Source organism: Streptopelia decaocto, assembly GCF_964273445.1.
Source record: "Streptopelia decaocto genome assembly, chromosome: 2".
NCBI lineage: Eukaryota > Metazoa > Chordata > Aves > Columbiformes > Columbidae > Streptopelia > Streptopelia decaocto.
The window spans coordinates 120,092,901-120,109,836 of NC_138655.1; the positions used below are offsets into that span (position 1 = coordinate 120,092,901).

Consider the following 16,936-nt stretch of genomic DNA (forward strand, 5'->3'; position numbering starts at 1 on the left):
GATAAGAAGTATTTGCTAGCTGTTCATATTTGTATGGGGGAGCCTCAAAGAAAATGAGCTGAAAACAGGTTCAAAATAAAAGATGAATGAAAACTGGAGGTTATTATGGCATGCTCTGGATGCCAGAACTGCATATAGACTTAAAAAGTATTTGAAAGACAAAATGTTATTAGAAAGTCTTGACTGAGTGGGAGGGTATTAAGTACAAAGACACTGTCTGTCACAGAAGATCTAACATGCAACTTCTGGAAACAGGACAGGCTTGGAATGGGGAGCCCCTCTCTAAACTTCTTGTACTCTTGCACCGTGACTTCCATTGCTGGGGCTTTCTTCTGGTTCTTACACTCATCATGCAAGAAAACAAAAGGATTTCTTTGACTGAAGGGTGGTGGCCATATGTAACAGAGGAACCAAACAAAAGATTGTTTAAGATAGCAGGAGGAGAGTTCTTGCATTTCTCTTAGAAGACTGATGAGTTACAGAAACTTGGCATAGGATGCTGGACTATAGATGCATTTTGGTTGGTACAGCCAGTCACATATTTTAATTAGCTTAAATCCATTTAGTATAAAATACGAATGCTGAAGAAAACTGAAAGATACTTCTTTCTTTCTGTGTTACAGGTCTACATCTAAAATCAGATTAGGTCACTTTTCGCTTGACATGTTTGTTAGTGAAGCACTCCTAATTATCTACTTTTGAAAGCCACGGAGCAAATAGATAATTTCTATATTCTCTATTTTTAAGCTTAACAATCCAGAAAACAAAATGTTGGGAATGTATGTGCTTCAAATGAGACCACTGATGACTCTGCTTCTTATTCTAAAAGTGTACTTTACTTGAAACAATGTCATACCTACCCATTCTTGGAAACCTTTCTTTTGATAAGATTAATCTGTTGCTTTTCAACATACTTTTTTTCCTTTTCCCTCTCCTGTCTTCTGAGAGTTAGAGTGTTATCTGTTTAACATCTTTATTGGCAATGTGGACAGTGAGGTCGAGTGCACCGTCAGCAAGTCTGCTGATGACACCAAGTTGCGTGGTGCAGTCAGCACAATGGAAGAAAGTGATGCCGTCCAGAGCGACCTTGACAGGCTTGAGAGGCAGGCCTGTGTGAACCTCATGTAGTTCAACAAGGCCAAGTGCAAGGTCCTGCACATGGGTTGGGGCAATCCCATGCACAAATACAGGCTGGGTGGAGAATGCCTGTATGCTGGGCTGCATTAAAAGAAGCATGACCAGCAGGTTGAAGGAGGTGATTCTGCCCCTCTTCTCTGTTTTCATGAGACCACACGTGGAGTCCCTATGTCCAGCTCTGGGGCCCCAAACAAAAAAAGGACCTGTTGGAGTGAGTCCAGAGGAGGGCCATGAAGAAGATCAGATGGCTGAAGCACCTCAGCTATGAGGACAGGCTCAGAGAGTTGTGGTCATTCAGCCTGGAGAATAAAAGGCTCCAGGGAGACCTTATAGCAGCCTTACACTACCTAAAAAAGGGGCCTGTATGAAAGCTGGAGAAGGACTTTCTATAAGGGACTATTGCAATAGGACAAGGGTAATGGCTTTAAACTGAAAGAGGGTGTATTTAGATTAAATAAAAGGAAGATATTCTTCACCATGAGGGTGGTGAGGCACTGGAACAGGCTGCCCAGAGCAGCTGTGGATGCCCCATCCCTGGAAGTGTTCAAGGCCGGGCTGGATGTGGCTTTGAGCATTCTGGTCTCTAGTGGAAGGTGTCTCTGCCCGTGGCAGGGGGTTGGAACCAAATGCTCTTTAAGGTCCCTTTTCATTCCAAACCATTCTGTGATTCTGTGGTCTGAGAGAGGTTTTCCCTGACTTTAGCAGTGCATATAGTTCTAACTTGGATTTCACCTATGAGTAAGTTTTAATGCTTCCCTCTGCTTTTCTGTATAAAAGCAAGTGATCAAAAGCTTTAATGCTACAGCAATTAGACTTTGGAGTTCAGATATTGGTTACCAGGGAGTGATGCTTCACAGAGATTCCAGAAACTAGAAAAAAATGCATTTCTATAGCTTCTTTTCTTTTCCTCAAAGTTTTTTACTTCAAAACCACTGCCTGGTAGGAGATAAGGGAAGCAAGAACTGCAGCATTTCTTTGTGATTTTTTTTTTCCTCTTGTAGATGAAGGTACTTTAATATAATAATTATTAGCATGGGAGTGGAAACATACTTCTTAAAATATTTTAAATTTACATAAAATAGCATGCTGCTATTTAGCCATCTTCCTGTTTCTTGTGTGTTGGGGTTAGGGACTGGAATTGCATTAAAAAGGTCTGTAATGACACAGAGAGGGAGTACATGTTGGACTGCCATTTTGCATAATTGAGGACTTGACAAAAATCTGTATTTTTGAACTTTGTTAAAATAGCCCAGCCATTGGTAGGACTGTGATGATGTGACATTCCCTACTGGCAGCAGAGCCAGATCTCTCTCTTCACCACTCTCCCGTACTTTGAGGGTTGTACCGTGATAACTGCAAAGTATCTGTCTCTCATAGTGCTGTCACGAACAGGCACATGGATGCTTGTGTTTTAAGCTTCTGGAGTTCAAACAGAATCCAAGCTGTGTCTCTGCTGGGAACAGGCATGTGTCTGTGTCTGGGAAGTTGGAGCCTGAGCATTTGCTCCCAACTTCTTCTACAGCTTAAACTCACCTTTTTTCACAGGAAGAATGAGGCAGAAATTTCTGACTATTTTTTACATGTCACACACTTGAGAAGGAGGTGGTATGGGAAGTGTAAAATATGCAGTGAGGACTATGTTTTATGCAAGTAGGGTATAGCTTAGCTGGGGAAAAATAATGGGATAACCAAGCAAACAGTGGGAAGGTTCCCAAGAATAACAGTGAAGCAGCTTTTAGATACAGGTCTTTCATATTAGAGAGAGAACATGTTTTTGAAATCTTGAATAGATATTATTGCAAGGAGATTTATAGGAAAACATTGGAATTTGGAGAATATTTTTTAAAGCTGAAGCTGTGTCATTATGTCTGTGAAATACTGACAGGATAGTATTTCTTTTTTGTGCACTGGATCCAGATCAGCACTGATTTTATTTCTTTTTCAGAACTTCAAAATTCTACTGTATGACTTTGTGTCCTTGCTGTCTTTAAAGCTTCAGCTGGAGACTGCAGTGGTGGAGGAAATTAAGCAGAGCAGTGATTTAAAAAAAAATTAAAAATGTATACTAATGACTAAATTTAGTTGCATCCTAATGAATGGTCCAAAGGTGAGCTATACAGCTAACAAATGGATGTAACACAAACTAAGTCAGCCACTTTGTTTTAATTAAATTTTGCGTCTTAATTATAAAAAAACAGTAAAATGATAAAGTTCTGTGGCAAATAATTCCTATGCTATAAGGTAGTCTTAATGTTCTTGGTATTCCCATACATTTTGCTTAATCACAGATTGCTAAACCTCCACAGAGTGCCAAATCACACCGTATTGGAAGAAATCTTCTATGTCTGTATAGGATTGCTGTCTTTTTTAGACTAGTCTAAATGAATAGTATTGTAGAAGTTTTAGTTAAATTGGAATTCAGTGATACAAAATGCTTCCAAGAAGAAGTGGACTTATGCATCATTTGTGGTAACTTCCAAGAATAATTTTATATCCGTTCTTCTGTTTCTGAAAAAAATCAGCATCCTACTAAAAAGGACTTAGTGCTCTGACCAGCTCACTGAGGAATCAGATGAGCACTGATGTAGGGGAAGCTGGAGTCCGCTTCCAGCAGCTTCTGGTGGGAAAGCCTTGCTCTCTTCTTCTCCTGGATGGAGGATGAATGAAATCGATCTGCCCAAAACCTAACCTTTCTCTGGTTTAGTCTGGGGCTTTGTACTTAAAACTGAGCCAACCTGATGACTGTCATGCCTCTGTGAGGGCCTGTCCTCTTAAGAGGGGTTCTCTTAACCCCTCACCGAATGCTCCTGGTGTGTGTTATAACCATCATCCAGCCCTTTGGGAAGGCAGTTTGGGGACCTAAATCAGCAGAAGGTTCTATATCTGTGTCTGTATCTCTGTTTCTCTTCTGGTTTAACTCCCTGTAGTGGCTCTCCATGAGGTCAAATGAGCCTCAGAGCCAGAATGAAGAGATGGTGGAGAAAAAAGTCCAAACTTGCCACTTCCAGTGGCAAAGGAAATAGCAGTTTAGCTGTAATGTGAAACAGCATCTGCAGTAATGCCTGAAAGTTTGAGGTCAACACTTTTGTCAAATCATTATGAGGCAGATGTGCAATTTTTCTCCACATCTGGAAGAATGGTTGTCATAGATATTTGGTGGCCCTTCTTCAATTTCATCATGTTTCTTCTTGCCTTATTAATGAATGACCACGGAGATACTTTTAAATTTCTAAATGGATTATTCACTGGCTATTTTTAACATCTGCATGATAACTGTTTCTGTAAAGCAGGATTAGTTAAAGTTTGAAGTCTTTGTGAGTCTTGTTTTATTTTTTTATGCACATCAAACCGCTTTTCCTTTTGAGCAAGGTTGTTCTTCTCTGCTCTGCTATGCTTGTCTGCTTCCTCCTCTCATCCTTGACCTCTAAAAGTCAACTGAAGAATGGTGTTTCTAATTAAAACATGCTTTGGAAATCATTGCAGTGGGGAGGCTGAGAAGGAAGCAGTGTGTTTGACACCTTTTTTCCTCCCTTTGGAAGCTGCATGAAGAGTTGCTCGCAGCTCCCTGCTTTCAAAACCCTTCTACAGAGATGCAAAAATCCCCTGTTTAGAACTAGCATGAGCTTGCTGAAATGATTCCTGATGAAGAAAGGATTTTACGATTAAAGGATTATTATAGTCTCTTGCTTAAAAGCAGACACACATATTGCCTTACTGAAGATGATGAAGCACTGTAATATTCTGTCAGAAAAGTTAGTACCATAGATGATGCTTTACACAAATGTGCAAAGCATATCATAAACGGGTCCCTTTGCACTGCTGAAGTTTGGATGTTTTGTAGACTCAGTGATTTGCATTTTAATATTTGTGAATGATCATAATTAAATTTAACAGATATCTGTATTCTTTTTAGTGTTTGCTTAAGATGCATTGGAAAATAAGTAGATGGGAGTTAAAATACTGAATGGTAGTGTCTCAAAATTGTAGTTAGTTTCTGATAGCGTGTGACTTCTCATTGCTCTAAAGCTGCACACAGGGATTGGTTCCATGCTACGTATTTGCAGAGGAGTAAAGGAATGTGATTTCAGTATTTTTTTATTCTGTATAAAACATTGGTGGCACAGTGCCTGTGAAAATGATGATTATCAGCCATAAACAGATATGACAATTCACTTCAGAAATTAGTTGATTGATCTCTGGAACATTATGTTTACTTTCCAAAATATACAAAATTGTGTGCTTCTGGTAAATGGTGAAAAATGCTTCAGCTTGTTTGTGAGTAGGAAGGGCAATCTCCAAGGAGAATGAGTCATTAAAATATAAGTATAGTTGAAACTTACTGTTCTACAATTACATTATTTTAGTTCTTAGGATTTTTGGTATCCAAATGGAAGGTTTCATTATACTGCTTTTTTATCCTGGAGATGGACAGTCTATTAACATAAAAATCCTAACCCAACTCTGTGTTAGCTTAGTGTACTTTAGCTAGCTTTAGGTCATAAAACCAGGATGAAATGCAAGTTTCAAATTAATCTTTTATTAGCTTATTTATTGTTCTTTTATTAATTTCATTTATTGGCAGGCAAACTGTTGGAGCTATGGTAAAGAGTGGCATCAGGAAAGAATATTTATAAGCCCTTTGGGCTGCTTCAGCCTGTGGATTTCTTGGCTCATTATTGGCACCATACATTACTGATTGTTGAAGAGCTTATGTCTTCCTTTTATCAGGATTTTCACTATTTATTTATTTATTTGAAAAACAGGAAGCAGTAGGACCAGAGAAAACAAGCTATGATGATAGAGGGGAAGATCAGTCATACCAGGAGTGCTGGGGGGAAGAGCAGGGGATTAGGAATAAAGATCCTTCAGTTACTGTCATTGCTTTGATTTCCTGGGAGAGTGACTTTAATGACTGTTGTAGTATGACATGTAATTGGAGTGTTTTTAGCTGTGGAAAACATCACATCACAGAATGGTTGGGGTTGGAAGGGAGCTCTGGAGATCATCTAGTCCAACCCACCTGCTAAAGAGGTTCACCCAGAGCAGATTACACAGGAATGTGTCCAGGCGGGTTTTGAATGTCACCAGAGAAGGAGACTCCACAGCCTCTCTGGGCAGCCTGTTCCAGTGCTCTGGCACCTCTAAAGTAAAGAAGTTTCTCATATTCAGATGGAACCTCCTGTGCTTCAAGTCTGTGCCTATTGCCCCACATCCTATCGTTGGGCACTACTGAAAGGAGGCTGGTCCCATCCTCTTGACACCCACCCTTGAGATATTTATAAACATAAATAAGATTCTTTCTTGGCTGTGTCTTCTCCAGGCTGAACAAACCCAGCTCTCTCAGTTTTTCCTCATAAGAAAGATGCTCCAGACCCCTAGTCATCTTTGTAGCTCTCTGCTGGACTCTCTCCAGTAATTCCTTGTCCTTCTTAAATTGGAGAGCCCAGAACTGGACGCAGTTCTCAATCCATCTCACTGTCCACTCATGCAGCCCACACTTCCTGAGCCTACCTAAATACAAAAGTGTTAACATTTTAACAAATTTAAACAAATTAACATTTTAGCAAAAATGGAAAATTTTGATATTTGCACAGCTGTGTATCAAAATGCAAAAGAGATTCTTGTCATTCCCAGTATTTAATTTGAAGAAGTTTTGCAAAAGAGGAGTCAAGTATTTGGCTGGGACATAGGTGTTGACAATGTGTTGTAAAATTCAGAAGTGCATAAGGGGCTGAGTGTGTAGTTCTTGGAGAGGCCTCTTCTGGCAGTGGCAGGAAGCAGCTGTCAGAAGGAATTAGCTGCCGCCTCCGTTTCCTTGGATGGAGCAGGACAGTGCTCTGCTGCTGCTCTTCGTGGCTCTGAGGAGTGGAGCCCCACTTACAATTGTATAATCATTTTGGTTGGAAGAGACCCTCAAGATTATCAAGTCCAACCATAACCTAACTCTGACACTAAACCATGTCCCTAAGAACCTCGTCTAAAACACCTCCAGGGATGGTGACTCTACCACTTCCATGAGCAGCCTGTTCCAATCCCTGGCAACCCTTTCTGTGAAGATTTTTTTCCTAATACTCAATGTAAACCTCCTCTGGTGCAACTTTAGGCCATTTCCTCTTGTCCTATCACTTGCTACTTGGGAGAAGAGACCAACCCCCTCCATGCTACAACCTCCTTTCAGGTAGTTGTAGACAGTGATAAGATCTCCCCTCAGCCTCCTTTTCTCCAGGCTAAACAGCCCCAGTTCCCTCAGCCGCTCTTCATCAAACTTGTGCTCCAGACCCTTCACCAGCCTTGTCACCCTCCTCTGAACTCTCTCCAGCACCTCAATGTCTTTCTTATGATGAGGGACCCAAAATTGAACACTGGATTCAAGGTGCGGCCTCACCAGCACCTAGTACAGCGGCACAATTACTTCCCAGTCTTGCTGGCCACACTATTCCTGATACAAGCCAGGATGCTGTTGGGCTTTTTGGCCACCTGGGCACACTGCTGGCTCATGTTCAGCTGGCTGTCAGTCAACACCCCCAGATCCTTTTCTGCCAGGCGGCTTTCCAGCTGCTCTTCCCCAAGCCTGTAGCACTGCCTGGGGTAACACTAAAAACTTCAGAAGGTTTTGAGTGGTTGTAGAAACTCCCTCATGCAGACATTCACCTGCACTTTGTGTGTGACTGCTTTTGCAAGTTGGAATTTTTTACGCTTATCATGGGGTCTTGCCTAGGGCTAACTTCAGGAAAATGTTGGGTCACTAGGTGGATGAAGGGTATAAATGAGCAGAAAACAAACAGGTGAGGAGAACTTCCTTATAGGCCTGTAGGAATGATTCAAAACAATGTATTTGGCACAGACTGTGGCAGTATGTGCTAGTTCAAGATTGTCAGTCTTCCTGACTCAGTGAGCTACGTAGGATTGGTAACCATGGGCTGAGTGGGGAAGGAGAGGACTCTAGGAGAGGCTCATTGCCAGAGGTGATCTCGCCCTTAAGATCACGTAGCACTATTGTAGGGCAAGGCACGCAGCTGAATGTCAGGCACATTGAGCAGTGTGATATGGTCAGGCCTTGCCTGGCTATGAACTTCTATCCATAGAGATTTGGGGTGACCTAGTATCCCTGTAGCATGAAAGCCTTCCTGAGCACCACCCTCTACTGAAACTGTAGAGGAACTGTTCTTTCTGGTTGTCTCTGCTGCTCCACCAGTCCCCAAACTCCATGCCCTGAATGACCATCCACCAACAACAGTTGCTACGAGCTGCCACATGCCTTTGCAAAACTTAACAAAAAGCTATCTTAAATGCACTGTGGTCCCACAGACTGTTTATTCCGCCTCAAGTCACGGTTCAGGTGTGTAGTTGATGTAGCTCAGTGAGTTGTAATATGAACTAGAGCAAAACTTGCAGGGAAAAAAATCCAATCTGGATTAAGAGACTCCTAAAACAATGGACATATCTGTTACTTGGAAATGTGATAATTACTAATTTGTGATACAAAGCCAGTTAAAGAAATCACAGCTAGCTAGCAACTTCTGTACTGATGGTTCATGATCAAATTTATAACTGCCAAGCATAAGTGAGGTTGGTGAAAGTCCTAAGTTAGGTGTCGTGAGGAGAGAAAATGAGGTGTGAGCTGCAGTCAGTGTGTTTGTTGTGATCCGTGGGTCAGTAGCTGAAAGTTCACTGCAGTTTGAGACATTGTCTTGAGGAAAAATAGCACTGAATTCCTAAATATTGATAACATCAAATATATAGATATTAACTTAAAATATAGCTGTATTTCAATTTATGAACATCTCTCTCAAAGTATGCAGGTTAAATGAGATTATTTTGGCAGCTGTTTATTTTATTTTATTTTAGTTTTTTCTGAAAGCTAACTCTCTCCTAGCATTCCTTCCTCATCTGTATTTAAACAGAAACAGTGTATGTATTTTTCCAGATTTGTTTTATGTTACTTTTGTTATTTGCAGAACTATAACTTATCTTCCCAAAAAAATAAAAACATAATAAAATTTCACTTCTCACAGAATGTTGTTTTATTTCAAGCAAAACTAATGGCTAAACTCACTGTTGTACGTTGCTGCTGTTTATCTGAGTTTTAGGATCATTTTAGCTATATGAAGGTAGCAGTTGTGTATTTGTAAAATTGTGATCACATGATACTAGAATGTCAGTGATTCTCAGAAGATTTCAGTCTAAAAAGAAAATAACTTTTATTAAACTGGAAGATAAGGTGATCTTATGCTGAAAAAAATTATCTTATTCTTCCTCTGCACCCTAAATTTAGTTTAGAAGTATTCTGATGCTAGTCAATTTAAAAAAGAAACATCAGTAAGTATATTTTGCTTTTATATACTAGGGCTAGCCTTTTCCTGTGAAATTTATCCTTAAAAAAGGAAATTCAATCACAGTTTCCCTTGTCCCCTTCCTTCCCCCAAATACCTTTTCCTCTGGCTCTTATTTTAATTCTAGTTATGTCCAAGAAATGCTCTTTCAAATGGAAGATGAATTAAAGACCTGGCAACCTTCTGTGTCCTTCTGGCAAATTTTACACCCTGTGCTTTTTCCTTGCCCTAAGACACAAATCCAGTTTTAATGTAATTTTGAATTATCAGCCAGGGTGGATAGTTTTTGAATGTCTGATTCTACAGATGCTTATTATTATAACCTTATTATAAGTCATGGTAGTAAAGAATATATTTATTGCAAAAACAGAGTCAGATCATCATTCTTGGGAGTATTTGTAAATGTGAAGTCCAGACCAATGGAATAATGCTTATTTCTGTGACTATAGCAGCTCTTTGAACACTGGGAATGTGTTAACACATTTTGTAAACCTTCACATGCCCCAGAAAGTCTGAAGTGTGGTTTTGTGTGGGTGTGGCAGAGGGATCATGTAATTTATTTCACCCTTCTTGGCAGTGCCAGATCATCTGCCTCGTCATTTACAGTCAGTGTAGTGATAACATGATGCCTGACTTTCATTCTAGTGCTAGTTGGAGCCCATCCACCTTGGATTTAAAGTCTTTTAACGAAATTACCACAGAATTGCAAAGTTTGACCTATAAGGGATAAGAAGACAGATCATACCCAAGTAATATTTTTGTGCAGTCAAGAGTAGTACCTCACGTTGATGGTACCTCTCTTAGCAGTGTTGAAGGCTGCTGTCATTGCTTGTGCAGGGTTTGCAGGAGAGGTAAAATGGTATTTCACCCATAGGGCTGTATATTTACCTCACTTTCTGAAGTGGTTTGTGTTTCATGAGGTAAGACTTACTCTGTTTGGATTTAACCTTACAGATGGAATAATCAGTTCAACTAGAAAAGAAGGGCTCTTTTATGTTGCACTTTTATATGTGCTGTCCCATGGTGCTCTAATGCACATCTGAGGTTGATTGAGAGTTGCTGTCCTAAAGACCTCCGGGAAAACATGGGCTTCAGGGCTGCGGAAAACAAACCAAGATGGGAACACTGATCAGATTAGAACACAGCACGTTCTTGAATGTTTAGACTGATTTTATAGATTGTATGTTAAGAGTGTTCACACTGCAGATACTATCGGAGATTTATTGCTGACCGTTTTTGCATTTAGGGTTTGTCTTAAACTTACTCCAAAATGTGTTGACTCTTTAAGCCGTGTTTTGTTTTAAATGTTAATGTTTTATTGGTGTGTGGATTGGCCTTGCCAAAATTGTAGCTCCTCTAATGTTGAAAACAGAACTACACCGTTTCAGAAGTTCATCAGGTGGAAGCATTAAGATTTTTTTTCTTACAGTTTTGTGAATTATAGGTCACCAGCTTCATAAAAAATATTTGTGTTGGCATTGTTATTACTCTGTCTGCAAAATCCTTCCTAATCTTTCCTAAAACATATGGTTGTAAGGACTTAGCAGTGTGTTAATATTATATGTGAGAGTTTGTGCAGATTTTTGTGAAGGCAAATTTAAGACAATCCAAGAAAAAAAAAGGTGATAGCCACAATGTTTCCAAGAAGATCCCTGCTGAGCAATGCAGATGGTTCAAAAGGAATAAATCAGCCCTGAGCGCAGTTATACCTCCTGAGTTAGGTTTTTGAGCAAAGCAGAACACTACAAACCATAGGTTGAATTGTAAATTATTTGTGTAAAGGTTGATAATACCAACATCCCATTCCTTGTTCTAGAGCACTTCATCCTCACGAAGTAGAAGCTCATCCCTGCTGCCATCTGGGACAGTGAATTCTGCATCTCCTAGTGGCCAGAAACATTTTAATCAAAGTGGGCCAACTGTGGTAACCATCACACATCACAAATCACCTGCAGCTGCTCGAAGAGCGAAGAGCCAGCGTTCTGGTCAACTCCATGAAGTCAGAGAGGTAAGAAAGAAAAATCTGCTGTTTTGCTATACCTTCTAAATGCTTATTTTGCTTTAGAATAAGCAATCAGATCTGACAAAGCAACAGTTCTCTTTGTTTCTTACTTTGTCTGACTGCTTTGTTTTGATCCCCTCACTTAGTAAGAGGCAGTCTTTAGTTCTGGTTCAGCCTAAAGTGTGGCATATATACTTTTTAATGCTGATGTTAGAGTGCATGTGCATGTGCTTCAGAGAGGTCGTAGGTCAGCCTCGGCTCCCAGACTTGGCAGTGGTGCTGCAGCACGGTGCTGGAGAAATGACTCTTCTAAGCAGCATGTAGCAAAACCTTTCAGGTTGGAAAGAGGGCCCTGAAGCGTTTAAATATAACTAGAGAAAAGCACTTGAATAAGTCTGATGAATGAATGTGAAAGAAGGCACAGCTCCGCACAGTTGGCACTTTGTTTCTATGTGGCTACAGTCTTAACTTCTTTGTCAAATTTCTGTTGTTGGACTTGTGAGGGAAGAATGCTTTGTCCATGTTAAACACATGAAAAGGAAACAAGAAAGCATGTTTCTTTTGAAGTGTGTTTACCAGGGTTTAAGAAGTATAACTTGTATACCAATTTAAGTCTGTGTTCCAGACAACAAATAGAGTACAGAGTTTTAAGCTTAAATAGTATGGCAGACTTTCACAGAACACACTTTCATCTTCCTTTCATCTCTTACTATTTTTGCTTTGTCTGAATTTCTTGCTGTTCTCTAATACTGCCTTTTTGCTTTGTCTGAATTTCTTGCTATTCTCTAATACTGCCTTTATAGCCCTCCTTCCCATCCCTTGTACCAAAGAAACTGCTGGCAGCCTAGCTGCCTTAAAGCATGCTTTTATCACATAGATTTCAAATATTTACCCCAGTCCCTCAAGTTGCAGTCTCCAGAGCCTGCTTTTAAGTTCATGCTCCCCAAATGTTTTATACATGGAGACCTTTCTTATTAAGAATTTGAAAAATTCTTAGTGTGTGCTCACAATGAAGATTTAAATTACGCATCCTGATGAAGAATGCTTGTTCTTATTCCAGTAACATTAAAAGTGAAAACTTCTCTTGTATTCTCTGTTAACGATAGTTATTCCTTGCTCTGAAGAGTGCACTGTCTGAATGTCACCCACATTTTCTTTACATTCTAGAAATTGCACATCTGTTTGTTTTTCATGAGAATATCTTGTCTTTGCCTACCAATCATCTCCTGCAAGTTGCTTCTATCTTACTAAATGTATTTGCTCTCATAGGTTGAATTCAGAGTGCACCTTAAACCTATTAATAAAATAAACAGTGGGAGCTGTTGCAGCTTTGTCAAATGAAGCTGAGTAGGGCTGAAAGGAATTTACAAGAGAGAATATGTGCTGATCATACTAAGCTGGTGAGGAAAAAATTCAACAGATGTAAAGAACGATACATGGGAAGGAAGAAATAAATACTGGCCTATAGTAGAACAGAGAGTAAGTGGCTAGGTAGCGTCCCTGCAAAAAAGCCCTAAGAGGTGCTGACTCCTTTGTAGTGTATTGCAATGTGATGTCATTCCAAAAAGGTAAATATTACAAGACTTTAATCTGTAATCATGGAAGATAATTATTTTGCTATGTTTGATGTGAGCTGTTTGATACTCCAGCTGCAGCACCAAATCCTGTGAGAACAATTTAGAGGCATGCAATAAAAAAATCTTAGACAATGAACATATGGTAATGATTGAAGGTTAAAAGAATGAGTGTTTTTCAGGGAGGGAAAATGGTAGTAAGATAAACAATGCATAAAATATTTTTATAAGGAGTGTGAACTTTACCTTTTTGTGTATTGGATTTTTTTTTTATGTGCTGCTTCTAAAGTATTAGAGCATATCAGTGGAAAAATAAGTCCTTCTGCCCTCTTTCCCAGTCTGACGTAAAAAGTGGCTGCTTGACTGATCTGGTTTCCATATTGTGAAAGGATAAGTCTATTTTTCCAGATTAAAGAAGCAGACAGCTTCATTTCAATTGCATGCCCTGTGCATTTCCTTTTCCCGCCTTTTTCAGGGTGAATGCAATAGACTTGGGTATATGCTGCCTGTTTTTTCAGGGAATACACTTGTTCCCTGTATGAGTCAATAGTGACTGTTAAATCTACCCTCCCTTGTTAAATTTATGAATAAAGAGATGAGACTAGGGGCCTTCACAAAAATGCACTTAAACCTGTTCCAGTCCTTTTTTTTTTTTAACCTGAAGTGAGACAAAATAGGAACTAAAAGTACAATAAGGGAAAGTTAGTCTCCTCCTCAACACCCAAATCTTTGCTTTTTATTTGGAAGTTGTTTGATGTGATTTGGATGAAGGGAAGATACTGCAAACAGATTATATATCAGCATTAGCGTTCCCCTTACAGAATGAAGTCATTGAAGCTTTGACGTGCAAATGAGTTTTTTTTTTTAAAAAAGTTGTACTACAAATAGGACTACATTAACTAATTTTACATCTTGTAAAGCACAGTAGTTAAATCAATGGAAAGAACGGATATGCTTCTGGAAAACGAGAAGCAGCTTCTATTTTTTAAATTTTAAAACAATGTTACAGTAATACTACAATACTATATATGAGATCTGTGAAAAACAGGAATTCTGCAAAAGAGGCATCCTTCACTTGGGACATACGGGCTTCACTAGCTTGGACAATGTCCCTGGGAAGTGCTGAACTTGAAACTGCTGCTCAGTTCTGGCCCAGTTTTTCTTGATTTGGCCATGTTATTTGGAAACAGTGAAGTATATCTCCATGTTGCAAATAGCGCAAAATGTGCTCCTGTATTTCACATAATGCAATGATACTTGGTAGTATTTGGTTGTTCTTTTCCCCCTTTTTTCCTTTCATAGTGAGAATAAACAACACATTGTTTCATTCTGTTGTTTGTGCTGCTGATTTTTTTTATATATAGCGTAGAGTATTTTACTGTAATACAAATTATAGCGAAGAGGTCTATTTAGAACAAAACTGATGCGCAAATTTCTGTAAAGGTGATAAAAGCAACTGCGTAGGTCTCAAATGACACATGTAATAAGCGTTTCTGTTGTGAAAATAGAACTTCACATTTTTTCAAAAGTTTGGTAAATTAAAATAGAGCTTTTGACTGCTATAAAAACTTCACTTTTAATACTCAAGCTACTTTTGTATAACATTGAAATGAAAAACTCGGGAGGATTATTTTTCATCATAGTGTAATTTTTTCTTGTTGTAAATAATATTGTTCTCTTAAATCAGATTTTTGCTTTTTGATGTTAATAGTCCAGTCCATACTGATTATGGAATTTTATAGCAAAACTAAAATATGCCATACATTAATTTGAGAGCACTCATCTACTGTGTGTTGCATTTTATGTGGAATTATTCAAGATGCTACCCCTTTATTCGGACCATAACTTATCAATAAAGCGGTCCTTTCAGCTGATTTTCTAGGAAGTGATTTTATGGTAACCTAAATGTGTGTGGTCTTGAATTCTGTTTTTTAAACTGTGCATATTATTGTCATCTTAACAATTTGTGGTAAGAGTTACACTTGCAGCATTCTTTACTGCATCCAGTTAAAATTAACTGGAACATAAAGCCAAGTGGCCATATCACACTTCATATTAAATTTTAGCTGCTACTGAACTAAGTAATAGCAGCACACGTAATCCTGGAATGGTGTTTATTTTGGCTGAGAATGTCTGACTATTGTATCACCTCTGCCCATGTTACCGTTGTTAAAGAACCAAGTGCTGCAGTATGTGAACATTTTGTAGTAACTTACTTACAGAAGTTTAGAGAAATTATATGAGGTTAACCAAAAGAAGTCTAGAGCAGTATATTGTCCATAATTTAAAAAAGTCGATAGAGGAGTTTCTGATCACTTTGAGATGTGGCATTTGTTATAACTTGTGGTATCCACAGTGGGACAGTCACCAGCACGTGTTTCTGAGCAGCTGATACAGTGAGATCTGGCTTTCGTGGGGCCTCCACCAGTGTGACATCCATTCTGTGTGCCAGTGGGCCATTCCAGAATTTGGAAAGGATCTCTTCTTGTTAAGATAAGAGTCCTGCTGCTGCTTACCTGTTCTTTGCCATATATAAACATGGTTACCTTTGATCCCTGCAGGAATTATGCAACTAGCTTGTAATTCTTTGCTTCCTCCCTTACAGTTCAGGAAAATCCAAGACCTGCACTTTGGGGTTCACAGAGTTAAGTTTTACCTGCAATTTTGTGGAGCCACAGTTGTCCAGTTTGATATGGCTACTTAGAAGAAAGAGATACTTCTAAAACACTTTGGGAATTTTCAAGCGAGAAGTGAACATCTTCATGTCACTGTAATATTTGGATATCAAATAGCTATTGATAGAGGAGGAGGATGCTGTTGTCTGTGGAGAAGTGTTTATTCAGTTACAGAGTTATAGCACTGCACAGGCAGCATGGTAGGTGAGCAACGGGATGCGGTATTTAAACCGCTCGGGGAGACATTCAGACTTGCAGGACTTTCATGTGTGTGAACACGCAAAGACATAAACTAAGCTGTATGTAATCAGCATTTAAGCTGGAAGTAGGGGAAAAACTGATGATTTTTTTTTCATGCCAAATTTTACTTTTCAGCTTTGAAATAGTAAACTTTTGCGTGTTTTTTTTTTTAAATTTTTTTTTTAAAACCTCCTTTTGTGTCTCGGGAAATGTGTACATAAAAAGGTCAATGGATAAGAAGAGAAGCAATCTAATGCCAGTTCTAGCAAAAACTATGCCGTAGCTCTTGAGATTTGGCATAGCATTGAGATTATGTGATAAGTAAAGCTGCATGTAAAATAATAATCTTGATTCAGATCTTTGAATGGGACATCATGCATCTATAGTGTAAAGTATGCACAAGGAACATAAAAAAAAATCCTGCTAATAATTGAAGTGTTTTGGAAAGTAGGTGTATAATTTTGATTAATTTGATACACTTCTGTTTAAGTATGGAGAAGTGCTATGTATTAGATCTATTGCTTTGACTGACAGTTCTGATCTTGATTTTAGAATGTGGGAAGATGAGAGCTGGCTTTGTGACAAAGATGACCTTCAGGATTGCATGGCTAATAAATCAAAATTTGCTTTTAGAAGATGAAAATGCTTTCATGATGATCACCTAACTAAAAGGCGTGGATGTGCGATGGATTGACAGACCATGCTAGCTTCAGTCTTTCTGGCCTAGTAACATAGGTGCTTATATCAGAGAGAAGCCTGATGACTGTGGACTGTGGCTGCTTTAGCACTGCTGACATTGGTGCTTCTGCTAGGCAGATTTAACACTTATTACCTAAAATTGTGTCTGTTTTCCTTCTAGACTAGTTTTAATATAAAAAGTAGCTTTGTGATACTTTCTTTATGGGAGTTTGTGGTTGATTCTTTAAACTAGAGTCTTCCTGCACTTCAAAATCAGTATTGTAATACCCTCTAGAG

General features: G+C 39.0%; 1 protein-coding gene across 4 annotated transcripts in view; it reads left to right on the forward strand.

Annotated features, from left to right (window-relative positions):
- OSBPL10 (oxysterol binding protein like 10) overlaps positions 1 to 16,936 on the forward strand; it is a 117,682-nt gene that overhangs the window by 35,392 nt on the left and 65,354 nt on the right. For all 4 annotated transcript variants that reach the window (XR_014183436.1, XM_082046609.1, XM_082046611.1 and 1 more), the window contains one exon: positions 11,287 to 11,478. Coding sequence is in view for 3 of the 4 variants with exons in the window: in XM_082046609.1 (XP_081902735.1) it covers positions 11,287 to 11,478 (192 nt within the window). In the remaining variant the exon portion in view is untranslated. The remainder of the gene's footprint in view (positions 1 to 11,286; positions 11,479 to 16,936) is intronic.